Source organism: Pseudophryne corroboree, chromosome 4, assembly GCF_028390025.1.
Source record: "Pseudophryne corroboree isolate aPseCor3 chromosome 4, aPseCor3.hap2, whole genome shotgun sequence".
Taxonomy (NCBI): Eukaryota; Metazoa; Chordata; class Amphibia; order Anura; family Myobatrachidae; genus Pseudophryne; species Pseudophryne corroboree.
The window spans coordinates 4,558,272-4,571,217 of record NC_086447.1 but is presented as its reverse complement, the minus strand read 5'-3'; the positions used below and the strand labels follow the sequence as shown (position 1 = coordinate 4,571,217).

At 50.8% G+C, this 12,946-nt stretch overlaps 2 protein-coding genes across 2 annotated transcripts in view; both read left to right on the top strand.

The window, feature by feature from the left end:
* Positions 1-8,299, top strand: part of DNAJC5G (DnaJ heat shock protein family (Hsp40) member C5 gamma) — a 56,077-nt gene extending 47,778 nt beyond the window's left edge. Inside the window, exons 5-6 of the mRNA XM_063914922.1 lie at positions 1,395-1,469; positions 6,966-8,299. Coding sequence (XP_063770992.1) covers positions 1,395-1,465 — 71 coding nt within the window. The 3' untranslated portion in view covers positions 1,466-1,469; positions 6,966-8,299. The remainder of the gene's footprint in view (positions 1-1,394; positions 1,470-6,965) is intronic.
* A 456-nt stretch (positions 8,300-8,755) lies between these two features.
* Positions 8,756-12,946, top strand: part of TRIM54 (tripartite motif containing 54) — a 238,990-nt gene continuing 234,799 nt past the window's right edge. Inside the window, exon 1 of the mRNA XM_063914921.1 lies at positions 8,756-9,128. Coding sequence (XP_063770991.1) covers positions 8,961-9,128 — 168 coding nt within the window. The 5' untranslated portion in view covers positions 8,756-8,960. The remainder of the gene's footprint in view (positions 9,129-12,946) is intronic.

Here is a 12,946-nt window from a genome sequence, read left to right as displayed (position 1 = left end):
ACTGGAACTCTGCTCCCCGGTGTTATCCTTTACTCTGTTACTCTGCTCCCCGGTGTTATCCTTTACTCTGTTACTCTGCTCCCCGGTGTTATCCTTTACTCTGTTACTGGAACTCTGCTCCCCGGGGTTATACTTTACTCTGTTACTGTGACTCTGCTCCCCGGTGTTATCCTTTACTCTGTTACTCTGCTCCCCGGTGTTATCCTTTACTCTGTTACTCTGCTCCCCGGTGTTATCCTTTACTCTGTTACTCTGCTCCCCGGTGTTATCCTTTACTCTGTTACTCTGCTCCCCGGTGTTATCCTTTACTCTGTTACTCTGCTCCCCGGTGTTATCCTTTACTCTGTTACTCTGCTCCCCGGTGTTATCCTTTACTCTGTTACTCTGCTCCCCGGTGTTATCCTTTACTCTGTTACTCTGCTCCCCGGTGTTATCCTTTACTCTGTTACTCTGCTCCCCGGTGTTATCCTTTACTCTGTTACTGGAACTCTGCTCCCCGGGGTTATACTTTACTCTGTTACTGTGACTCTGCTCCCCGGTGTTATCCTTTACTCTGTTATTGTGCCCCGGTGTTATCCTTTACTCTGTTACTGGAACTCTGCTCCTCTGTGTTATCCTTTACTCTGTTACTGGAACTCTGCTCCCCTGTGTTATCCTTTACTCTGTTACTGGAACTCTGCTCCCCGGTGTTATCCTTTACTCTGTTACTGGAACTCTGCTCCCCGGGGTTATCCTTTACTCTGTTACTGGAACTCTGCTCCCCGGTGTTATCCTTTACTCTGTTACTCTGCTCCCCGGTGTTATCCTTTACTCTGTTACTCTGCTCCCCGGTGTTATCCTTTACTCTGTTACTCTGCTCCCCGGTGTTATCCTTTACTCTGTTACTGGAACTCTGCTCCCCGGGGTTATCCTTTACTCTGTTACTGGAACTCTGCTCCCCGGGGTTATCCTTTACTCTGTTACTGTGACTCTGCTCCCCGGTGTTATCCTTTACTCTGTTACTGGAACTCTGCTCCCCGGTGTTATCCTTTACTCTGTTACTGGAACTCTGCTCCCCGGTGTTATCCTTTACTCTGTTACTGGAACTCTGCTCCCCGGGGTTATCCTTTACTCTGTTACTGGAACTCTGCTCCCCGGGGTTATCCTTTACTCTGTTACTGGAACTCTGCTCCCCGGTGTTATCCTTTACTCTGTTACTGTGACTCTGCTCCCCGGTGTTATCCTTTACTCTGTTACTGGAACTCTGCTCCCCGGTGTTATCCTTTACTCTGTTACTGGAACTCTGCTCCCCGGGGTTATCCTTTACTCTGCTCCCCGGTGTTATCCTTTACTCTGTTACTGTGACTCTGCTCCCCAGTATTATAACTTACCCTTTTACTGTTTGTCTTCTGTAGGTGACGTAATCAATATGCAGCCATCGCCAGGACCCCCCATTCACCCTGAGCCGCAGCGGCAGAATTCCTAACGCAGTAAGTTCTGTATGCATAGACTGCTACTGTCTGACCATTATCCGCAATCAGTGCGAATTCCTCCCCTGTATTGTGTGTGATGAGTCTGTAATCTGCTCCTTCCATATCTTATCTAATACCCTTCCATATCTTATCTAATACCCTTCCATATCTTATCTAATACCCTTCCATATCTTATCTAATACCCTTCCATATCGCATTATCTAATACCCTTCCATATCGCATTATCTAATACCCTTCCATATCGCAGTATCTAATACCCTTCCATATCGCATTATCTAATACTCTTCCATATCGCATTATCGAATACCCTTCCATATCGCATTATCTAATACTCTTCCATATCGCATTATCGAATACCCTTCCATATCGCATTATCTAATACCCTTCCATATCGCATTATCTAATACCCTTCCATATCGCATTATCTAATACCCTTCCATATCGCATTATCTAATACCCTTCCATATCGCATTATCTAATACACTTCCATATCGCATTATCTAATACTCTTCCATATCGCATTATCGAATACCCTTCCATATCGCATTATCTAATACCCTTCCATATCGCATTACCGAATACCCTTCCATATCGCATTACCGAATACCCTTCCATATCGCATTACCGAATACCCTTCCATATCGCATTATCTAATACCCTTCCATATCGCATTATCGAATACCCTTCATTATCGCATTATCGAATACCCTTCATTATCGCATTATCTAATAAGCCATCGGTCTGCCCTGCTCCCCTTAGTGGCCAAATATATATCTTCTGCTATTTGGTGTCTCCTATTCCCAAAACATAAACACTATATGGACAAACGTATTTGGCCACACCTATTATTTAGAGAATTCAGACCCGTTGCCAGGGTATATAAAATCAGGCACCTAGCCATGTAGTCTCTATTTGCAAACATATGTGATACACAGTGGGTTGTTCTGAAGAGCTCAGTGACACAGGCGCGGTGCGGTGACAGGGCGCCACCTCTGCAATAAGACGGTTCCTGATATTTCATCCCTTCTGGATATTCCACAGTCACCTGTAAGTTATATTATTAGACAGTGGAAGAGTTTAGGAACAGCAGCAACTCAGCCACCGAGCGGAAGACCACGTAATATCACAGAGCGGGGACACCCAACTGCTAAGGCGCATGGTGCGTAAAAGTAGCCAGCGATCTACTGGTTCCATAGCTGAAGAGTTCTGAACTTCCACTGGCATTAATGTAATCACAAACACTGTGCAGCGGGAGCTTAAAGGAATGGCATGCCAGCCTCACATCACCAAGTCCAATGCCAAGTGCCAGATAAAGCGGTGTAAAGCACACAGACACTGGACTGTGGAGCAGGGGACACGTGTTCTGTGGAGTGGTGTAAAGCACACAGACACTGGACTGTGGAGCAGGGGACACGTGTTCTGTGGAGCGGTGTAAAGCACACAGACACTGGACTGTGGAGCAGGGGACACGTGTTCTGTGGAGTGGTGTAAAGCACACCGACACTGGACTGTGGAGCAGGGGACACGTGTTCTGTGGAGAGGTGTAAAGCACACAGACACTGGACTGTGGAGCAGTGGACAGGTGTTCTGTGGAGCGGTGTAAACCACACAGACACTGGACTGTGGAGCAGTGGACACGTGTTCTCTGGAGTGGTGTAAAGCATGCAGACACTGGACTGTGGAGCAGTGGGCACGTGTTCTGTGGAGAGGTGTAAAGCACACAGACACTGGACTGTGGAGCAGTGGACACGTGTTCTGTGGAGTGGTGTAAAGCACACAGACACTGGACTGTGGAGCAGTGGACACATGTTCTGTGGAGTGGTGTAAAGCACACAGACACTGGAGCGTGGAGCAGTGGACACGTGTTCTGTGGAGTGGTGTAAAGCACACCGACACTGGACTATGGAGCAGTGGACACGTGTTCTGTGGAGTGGTGTATAGCACACTGATACTGGACTGTGGAGCAGTGGACACGTGTTCTGTGGAGTGGTGTATAGCACACTGATACTGGACTGTGGAGCAGTGGACACGTGTTCTGTGGAGTGGTGTAAAGCACACAGACACTGGACTGTGGAGCAGTGGACACGTCTTCTGTGGAGTGGTGTAAAGCACACCGACACTGGACTGTGGAGCAGTGGACACGTGTTCTGTGGAGTGGTGTAAAGTACGCCAACACTGGACTGTGGAGCAGTGGACACGTGTTCTGTGGAGTGGTGTAAAGCATGCAGACACTGGACTGTGGAGCAGTGGACACGTGTTCTGTGGAGTGGTGTAAAGTACACCGACACTGGACTGTGGAGCAGTGGACACGTGTTCTGTGGAGTGGTGTAAAGCACACCAATAATGGACTGTGGAGCAGTGGACACGTCTTCTGTGGAGTTGTGTAAAGCATGCAGACAGTGGACTGTGGAGCAGTGGACACGTGTTCTGTGGAGTGGTGTAAAGCACACTGATACTGGACTGTGGAGCAGTGGACACGTGTTCTGTGGAGAGGTGTAAAGCACACAGACACTGGACTGTGGAGCAGTGGACACGTCTTCTGTGGAGTTGTGTAAAGCATGCAGACAGTGGACTGTGGAGCAGTGGACACGTGTTCTGTGGAGTGGTGTAAAGCACACAGACACTGGACTGTGGAGCAGTGGACACGTCTTCTGTGGAGTTGTGTAAAGCATGCTGACACTGGACTGTGGAGCAGTGGAAACGTGTTCTGTGGAGTGGTGTAAAGCACACAGACACTGGACTGTGGAGCAGTGGACACGTGTTCTGTGGAGTGGTGTAAAGCACACCAATAATGGACTGTGGAGCAGTGGACACGTGTTCTGTGGAGTGGTGTAAAGCACACCGACACTGGACTGTGGAGCAGTGGACACGTGTTCTGTGGAGTGGTGTAAAGCACACAGACACTGGACTGTGGAGCAGTGGACACATGTTCTGTGGAGTGGTGTAAAGCACACTGATACTGGACTGTGGAGCAGTGGACATGTCTTCTGTGGAGTGGTGTAAAGCACACTGACACTGGACTGTGGAGCAGTGGACACGTGGTCTGTGGAGAGGTATAAAGCACACTGATACTGGACTGTGGAGCAGTGGACACGTGTTCTGTGGAGAGGTATAAAGCACACTGATACTGGACTGTGGAGCAGTGGACACGTGTTCTGTGGAGTGGTATAAAGCACACTGATACTGGACTGTGGAGCAGTGGACACGTGTTCTGTGGAGTGGTGTAAAGCACGCTGACACTGGACTGTGGAGCAGTGGACACGTGTTCTGTGGAGTGGTGTAAAGCACGCTGACACTGGACTGTGGAGCAGTGGACACGTGTTCTGTGGAGTGGTGTAAAGCACACCGACACTGGACTGTGGAGCAGTGGACATGTGTTCTGTGGAGTGGTGTAAAGCACACTGATACTGGACTGTGGAGCAGTGGACATGTCTTCTGTGGAGTGGGGTAAAGCACACCAACACTGGACTGTGGAGCAGTTGAAACGTGGTCTGTGGAGTGGTGTAAAGCACACCGACACTGGACTGTAGGGCATTGGACACGTGTTCTGTGGAGTGACGCATCACTCTTCTCTGTCTGACAGTCAGATGGGTGAGCCTGGGTTTCGCGGATGTCGGGAGAACGTTATCTGCCTGACTGCATTGTGCCAGCTGTGAAGCTTGGTGGAGGAGGGATGATGTTATGGAGCGGTTTCTCAGGGTTTGGGCTAGGCCCCTTATCTCCAGTGATGGGCAATCTTAATGCTTCAGCGTACCAAGACATTTTGGACAATGCTATGCTTCCAACTTTGTGGCCCTTTTCTATTTCAACATGACTGTGCCCCAGTGCACAAAGCAAGGACTATAAAGACATGGTTTGGTGAGTTCAGTGTAGAAGAACTTGACTGGTCCGCACAGAACCCTGACCTCTACCCCATTGAGCACCTTTGGGATGAACTGGAACAGAGATTGTGAGCCAGGCCCTTCTCATCCAACATCACTGCCTGACCTCATAAATGCTCTACAGAATGAATGACCTCATAAATGCTCTACAGAATGAATGACCTCATAAATGCTCTACAGAATGAATGACTTCATAAATGCTCTACAGAATGAATGACCTCATAAATGCTCTACAGAATGAATGGGCACACCAAAGAAACTCCAATATCTTGTGGAAAACCTTCCAAGAAGAGTGGAAGCTGTTATAGCTGCAAAAGGGGGACCAGCTCCATAGAAAAGTATATGTATACAATGTCAGTACAGCCCTTGCTGGTGTAATGGTCAGGCGTCTGAATACCTTTGTCCATATAGTGTATCTTCTGCTATATGTAATGAGATGTCTGCCTCTCCTGCTCCCATTACAGTGCCCAGACATGTATCTTCTGCTGTGTAATGAGACATGGGTCTCTCTCTTGCTCCCATTACAGTGCTCAGACATGTATCTTCTGCTATATGTAATGAGATGTCTGCCTCTCCTGCTCCCATTACAGTGCTGTGTGTAATGAGACATGGGTCTCTGTTGATCCCATTACAGTGCCCATACATGTATCTTCTGCTGTGTAATGAGACAAGGGTCTCTTTTGCTCCCATTACTGTGCCGAGACATGTATCGTCTGCTGTGTGTAATGAGACATGGGTCTCTGTTGATCCCATTACTGTGCCGAGACATGTATCGTCTGCTGTGTGTAATGAGACATGGGTCTCTGTTGATCCCATTACTGTGCCGAGACATGTATCGTCTGCTGTGTGTAATGAGACATGGGTCTCTTTTGCTCCCATTACTGTGCCCAGACATGTATCTTCTGCTGTGTGTAATGAGACATGGGTCTCTGTTGCTCCTGTTACAGGAACCAGCATGTCCTCCTAATGCTGCTCCCATCTCTGCTTCTCAGAACAGCAATATAAGATGGTAGCTGCTCAGTCAGTTTAGTAATACTTTCCCGGTGCATGTATCCGGTGTAGTTCTCAGGTCTTATTGCTGACGCTTCTTGGTGTGCTGGGGGAAAACTTTTGTATTTATTTTTCGTATGTAGAATAACCCCTCCCTTTCATGCACCTGAACAGTATGACCATTTTGTATTGCTGTTCTGAGAAGCATAGATGGGACCAGCATTTGGAGGGCATGCTGGTTCCTGTAGTGCCATTTGGAGGACCTAGGGGTGACTCCAGGTGAGCTGACTCTCAATTTAGATATATTTGTGTATGTGTTATTATCATGTAGCATAACACTAAGCTGTTATATGACCCAGAGTCGTCGTCGTAGCGTTGGGGACCACCAGTATCTGAGAACCCTTTTGACGAGGCCTGGTGACTTAACCATATACAGATGTGTCTACATACATCTTTGCTATACACCTCTGTATTTGCAAATATATGTAACTAAGATCCTTGAACTTTCTTTCTTCATGTAGTGTTTTTAAACCTTATTGCTGATGCTTCTTGCTGTGCTGGGGTAAAACTTTTGTATTTCTTTTTCTCTATTGCAGTCTGATTCTGGTTTTGTCTCCCACAGAATCCCGGTCCCGTGTGATGATCTGTATGGAAGCTGTTTTGGACAGGATTCCTTTCCCGTCACTTCTGAAGACTTCCTGCTCTTTGGGAGAAGGCGAGAGGAGGTCCTAAGCAGCCAGAAGCACCTTCCACAATATTACCAGTCATATTTCCACGTCATGGAGAGCCACTACAACCCTGTCACTCGCTACCCGTCATCATCTTCCATTGGACAAGGAGTATCAGGCGGTGGCTTGTCACGGCCACCGACGAGCGGCAGAGACGCAGCGTAGAACTGAGTTTATTCTGTACATCTCTACCAAAGAGTAGCCAGTGTCCTCCTTCATTCCTGACCAACTGTGGAAGCGCCTCCTCGCCTTTCCGCATCGGATGTTGTGTAGGCCTCATCGCAGCAAAGGTTCTCCAGCTTTGTGTCTGAATCCGTCCCACGGAGAGTCCATCGCAGACCCGGCGCTCCACCTGTTCTCTTCTACCTTATGCATAAGCGGTAACATGGAGATCTAGGCTGCGGTCTCCTACTCAGACAATCTCCCCCTTTTCCTGAATCATGTCTCTGTTCTTTCCCCGTCAGCTGCAGGCACGGGGTCAGTGTATAAATGTCATTGTTTTAGACGTCAGTAATTATGTTGCAGCGGAACCTCGCTGTCCCTCTCACGCCCCTCACCCTCCTCCCTCACCGGTGTATGGGCTCCAGCAGCCACACGGGCACAAAGAACCTGTAGTGTAAACGGTTAACGGACAATATTGCTTATTTTCTAGATGAAATGAGAACTCTAGCCCCCGGCAGGCGCGGGACAGCGAATCCTTTGTGTATATACTAAAATGGCGTCTGCGCTATTTGTCAGCGGCCTGTATCGGCGAAGGCTCCTCTGAGTCATTTTAATCATTTCCAGTATTGGACAAACCTTGGTTTTTATCTTTATGAACCTTCCAGCTCGTCTTCTGCTACAGTATGTCCCACACGGCCTCTCGGATGACGCTACAGACCACGTGCGTGCGGATCAGCGGCTCTGATGCCTGTGGCTGTGGATTCCAGGGCATTGCTGGTGAGCCGAGCGTCCAGCCCCTGGCGCGCACACCACACAACAGCCATATTGCCAGTTTGGGGACTGAGCTACGTGTTCTGGAACCTGAGATCAGAACTGTATTATTGTGTTGGTTTTTGCCAAATTTCTCCGCTTTCACCAGCAACATATTGGTGAGATCAGTAAGCGGTCATGCACCATATAATGGCCCCGCACCGATGTGTATCCTGTACAACACTGTGTTACCACCGTATAAACAGCAGGGGGAGTGTCCTGGAGGGGTAATAAAATGCAGCGCTCACTCAAACAACTCGTGTCTGTGCTTTCATACAGGTCGCGCCCTTTACGTAGCGCCGCGCTGTCCGGAATACCGGTGTACGGTAGGTATACCCCAGGCTGGGATGCACAAACGCAATCCGCCGTTGGGGCGTGTCTGGCGCACCTCACAATATGGGCTACTTCTCGTTACATGTAACCGCTTCCGGGAACGGTTATCTCGCCCAGAACACGCTGGGAGGGCAAATCGCGGGCTGGGCCTGGTATCGCACGCGGCAGCACATCCTGGCACGGGGCGCGACGTTCCCGCGGGTGTGATGTGTGTCGGCGCTGGCACCGGATACGTGGTAGTGTATTTGTGTCTTTGTTGTGATGCGGATCATTGTGTGACTCAGAATCACCTGCTGAGGGTGACAGCTGCGTCCTCCCCCCTCCCATCTGTCCTTATCCAGGAGCTATAAATACACATAGGAATGCCCCGGCCCCCCCATACTGACTCTGAACGCTGTCTGGTGGGCAGCACAGAGCGGCTAGGGACGTCATGTCTGGGACATTTAATTCCCTGGGAAGAAGGGGTTAATGGGATCTCTTCCCATCGCAGAGGGTACAGCATCCAGCCTCTGGAGTTAGTCGGTGGTCTCCTGCCGGAGGGTCTGTTAAGGGAACTGCGACGCCGCGTCTTCTCCGGTGAAGGGATGAATTTTGCTGTGGGATTTAAGTCTTTGGGGGGGGATACGCAAACCATGGACAACCTGGAGAAGCAGCTGATCTGCCCCATCTGCCTGGAGATGTTCACCAAGCCCGTGGTGATCCTGCCGTGCCAACACAACCTGTGCCGCAAGTGTGCCAACGACATATTCCAGGTACATACAATTGTGTGGGGCCGCCGTGTCGCCGCCATATCCCGGGGCGTGTTGTGGGGCTGCCATATCCCGGGCGTGTTGTGGCGCTGCCATATCCCGGGCGTGTTGTGGCACTGCCATATCCCGGGCGTGTTGTGGCACTGCCATATCCCGGGCGTGTTGTGGCGCCGCCGTGTCCCTGGGCGTGTGTTGTCTTATGAAAGTGCAAAAGTGTTTTGGCTTTATTTGGGGTGCAACTTCCATAGCTCAGGGTGTATCCACTGTGAGTGCTGTATAATGCCTCCATATCTCCGGGAGTATCCACTGTGAATGTGCTGTACAGTGCCCCCATATCTCCGGGAGTATCCACTGTGTGTGCTGTACAATGCCCCCATATCTCCGGGAGTATACACTGTGTGTGCTGTACGGTGCCCCCATATCTCCGGGAGTATCCACTGTGTGTGCTGTACAATGCCTCCATGTCTCCCGGTGTATCCACTGTGTGTGCTGTACAGTGCCCCCATATCTCCGGGAGTATCCACTGTGTGCGCTGTACAGTGCCTCATTGTCTCCCGGTGTATCCACTGTGTGTGCTGTACAGTGCCCCCATGTCTCCGGGTGTATCCACTGTGTGTGCTGTACAGTGCCCCCTTGTCTCCAGGTGTATCCACTGTGTGTGCTGTACGGTGCCCCCATATCTCCGGGAGTATCCACTGTGTGTGCTGTACAATGCCTCCATGTCTCCCGGTGTATCCACTATGTGTGCTGTACAGTGCCCCCATATCTCCGGGTATATCCACTGTGTGTGCTGTACAGTGCCCCCATATCTCCGGGAGTATCCACTGTGTGTGCTGTACAGTGCCCCCATGTCTCCGGGAGTATCCACTGTGTGCTGTACAGTGCCCCCATATCTCCGGGTGTATCCACTGTGAGTGTGCTGTACGGTGCCCCCATGTCTCTGGGTGTATACACTGTGAGTGTGCTGTACAGTGCCCCCATGTCTCTGGGTGTATCCACTGTGTGTGCTGTACAGTGCCCCCATGTCTCTGGGTGTATACACTGTGTGTGTGCTGTATAGTGCCCCCATGTCTCTGGGTGTATCCACTGTGTGTGCTGTACAGTGCCCCCATGTCTCTGGGTGTATACACTGTGTGTGTGTGCTGTACGGTGCCCCCATGTCTCTGGGTGTATACACTGTGTGAGTGCTGTACGGTGCCCCCATGTCTCCGGGTGTATACACTGTGTGTGTGCTATACGGTGCCCCCATGTCTCCGGGTGTATCCACTGTGTGTGTGCTGTACGGTGCCCCCATGTCTCCGGGTGTATCCACTGTGTATGCTGTACGGTGCCCCCATGTCTGCAGGAGTATCTAGAGTGAGTGCTGTACAGTGCCCCCATGTCTTCGGGAGTATCTAGAGTGAGTGCTGTACAGTGCCCCCATGTCTCCGGGAGTATCTAGAGTGAGTGCTGTATAGTGCCCCCATGTCTCCGGGAGTATCTAGAGTGAGTGCTGTACAGTGCCGCCGTGGCTCTGTGCTTATGCAGAATGAGTGCTGTACAGTGCCGCCGTGTTTATGTAGAATGAGTGCTGTACAGTGCCGCCGTGGCTCTGTGCTTATGCAGAATGAGTGCTGTACAGTGCCGCCGTGGCTCTGTGTTTATGCAGAATGAGTGCTGTACAGTGCCGCCGTGGCTCTGTGGGGAGTATGGTGGCAGGGTCTAGTACTCGCTGAGGGGGGGTACAATAGCAGCAGTGTTATTAGTGGGGAGTACGGTGGCAGGGTCTAGTACTCGCTGAGGGGGAGGTACAATAGCAGCAATGTTATAAGTGGGGATATGGTGGCATGGTCTAGTACTCGCTGAGGGGGGGTACAATGGCAGCAGTGTTATTAGTGGGGAGTACGGTGGCAGGGTCTAGTACTCGCTGAGTGGGGGTACAATAGCAGCAATGTTATTAGTGGGGAGTATGGGGGCAGGGACTAGTACCCGCTGAGGGGGGGTACAATAGCAGCAGTGTTATTAGTGGGGAGTATGGGGGCAGGGACTAGTACCCGCTGAGGGGGGGTACAATAGCAGTGTTATTAGTGGGGAGTATGGGGGCAGGGACTAGGACTCGCTGAGGGGGGGTACAATAGCAGTGTTATTAGTGGGGAGTATGGGGGCAGGGACTAGTACCCGCTGAGGGGGGTTACAATAGCAGTGTTATTAGTGGGGAGTATGGGGGCAGGGACTAGGACTCGCTGGGGGTAGGGGGTACACTAGCAGCAATGTTATTAGTGGGGAGTATGGGGGCAAAGGTCTAGTATTTCCTTGGAAAGTACTAAGTAGGACATTATTCAGGAGTATGTTGCTGAAGGCTAAGAACCTCAGCAACGGCGGCACTGTACAGCACTCATTCTACATACTAAGCACAGAGCCACGGCGGCACTGTACAGCACTCATTCTACATACTAAGCACAGAGCCACGGCGGCACTGTACAGCACTCATTCTACATACTAAGCACAGAGCCACGGCGGCACTGTACAGCACTCATTCTACATACTAAGCACAGAGCCACGGCGGCACTGTACAGCACTCATTCTACATACTAAGCACAGAGCCACGGCGGCACTGTACAGCACTCATTCTACATACTAAGCACAGAGCCACGGCGGCACTGTACAGCACTCATTCTACATACTAAGCACAGAGCCACGGCGGCACTGTACAGCACTCATTCTACATACTAAGCACAGAGCCACGGCGGCACTGTACAGCACTCATTCTACATACTAAGCACAGAGCCACGGCGGCACTGTACAGCACTCATTCTACATACTAAGCACAGAGCCACGGCGGCACTGTACAGCACTCATTCTGCATAAGCACAGAGCTACGGCGATCTGTCCCCCCCGCAGTGACCTGTTATTACTAAGTGCTACACACAGGACACTCTCATAGACACAATGTACAGTGATCTGTCCCCCCCGCAGTGACCTGTTATTACTAAGTGCTACACACAGGTCACTCTCATAGACACAATGTACAGCGACCTGTTCTCCCCCCCCCGCAGTGACCTGTTATTACTAAGTGCTACACACAGGACACTCTCATAGACACAATGTACAGCGACCTGTTCTCCCCCCCAGTGACCCGCTATCACTAAGTGCTACACACAGGACACTCTCATAGACACAATGTACAGCGACCTGTTCCCCCCCCCCCCCCCCCCCCCGCAGTGACCTGTTATTACTAAGTGCTACACACAGGACACTCTCATAGACGCAATGTACAGCGACCTGTTCTCCCCCCCAGTGACCCGCTATCACTAAGTGCTACACACAGGAGACCCGTCAGGAATGGGCTGCTCAGTCAGTACACGGCCATTGCTTAGGACAATTACCATATGACTACCTGGGCGTCTGTCTTATGGCGGTAGCCTGTCGGTAACATTATGCATACCCAGCTGCAAAGCCCTTTCCTGCTGTATGTACGTGTGTCGGCATGTGCAGGGCCTGAGACGCCCACCGTCGGCATCTGTGTAGAATGGGGTGGAAAACCTGCCCTGGAAACATATGGCAGCAGCCCAGAGGGGGGCAAGATGCCTCCTCATAGGGCTGATTCTTAGTTGGAGGCAGTTGTGTCTGTGACTACACGCCACACTGCCCTTCCCTGGTGTATGTGGCCATGCTGGGAGTAGTAGTGGGTAGCAGGTGGCATGCTGGGAGTAGTAGTGTGGATCATGTGGCAGGCTGGGAGTAGTAGTGTGGATCATGTGGCAGGCTGGGTCTATTGGTAGTACAGAGCATGGGGGCAGGCTGGGAGTAGTAGTAGGGAGCAGGTGGCAGGCTGGGTGTAG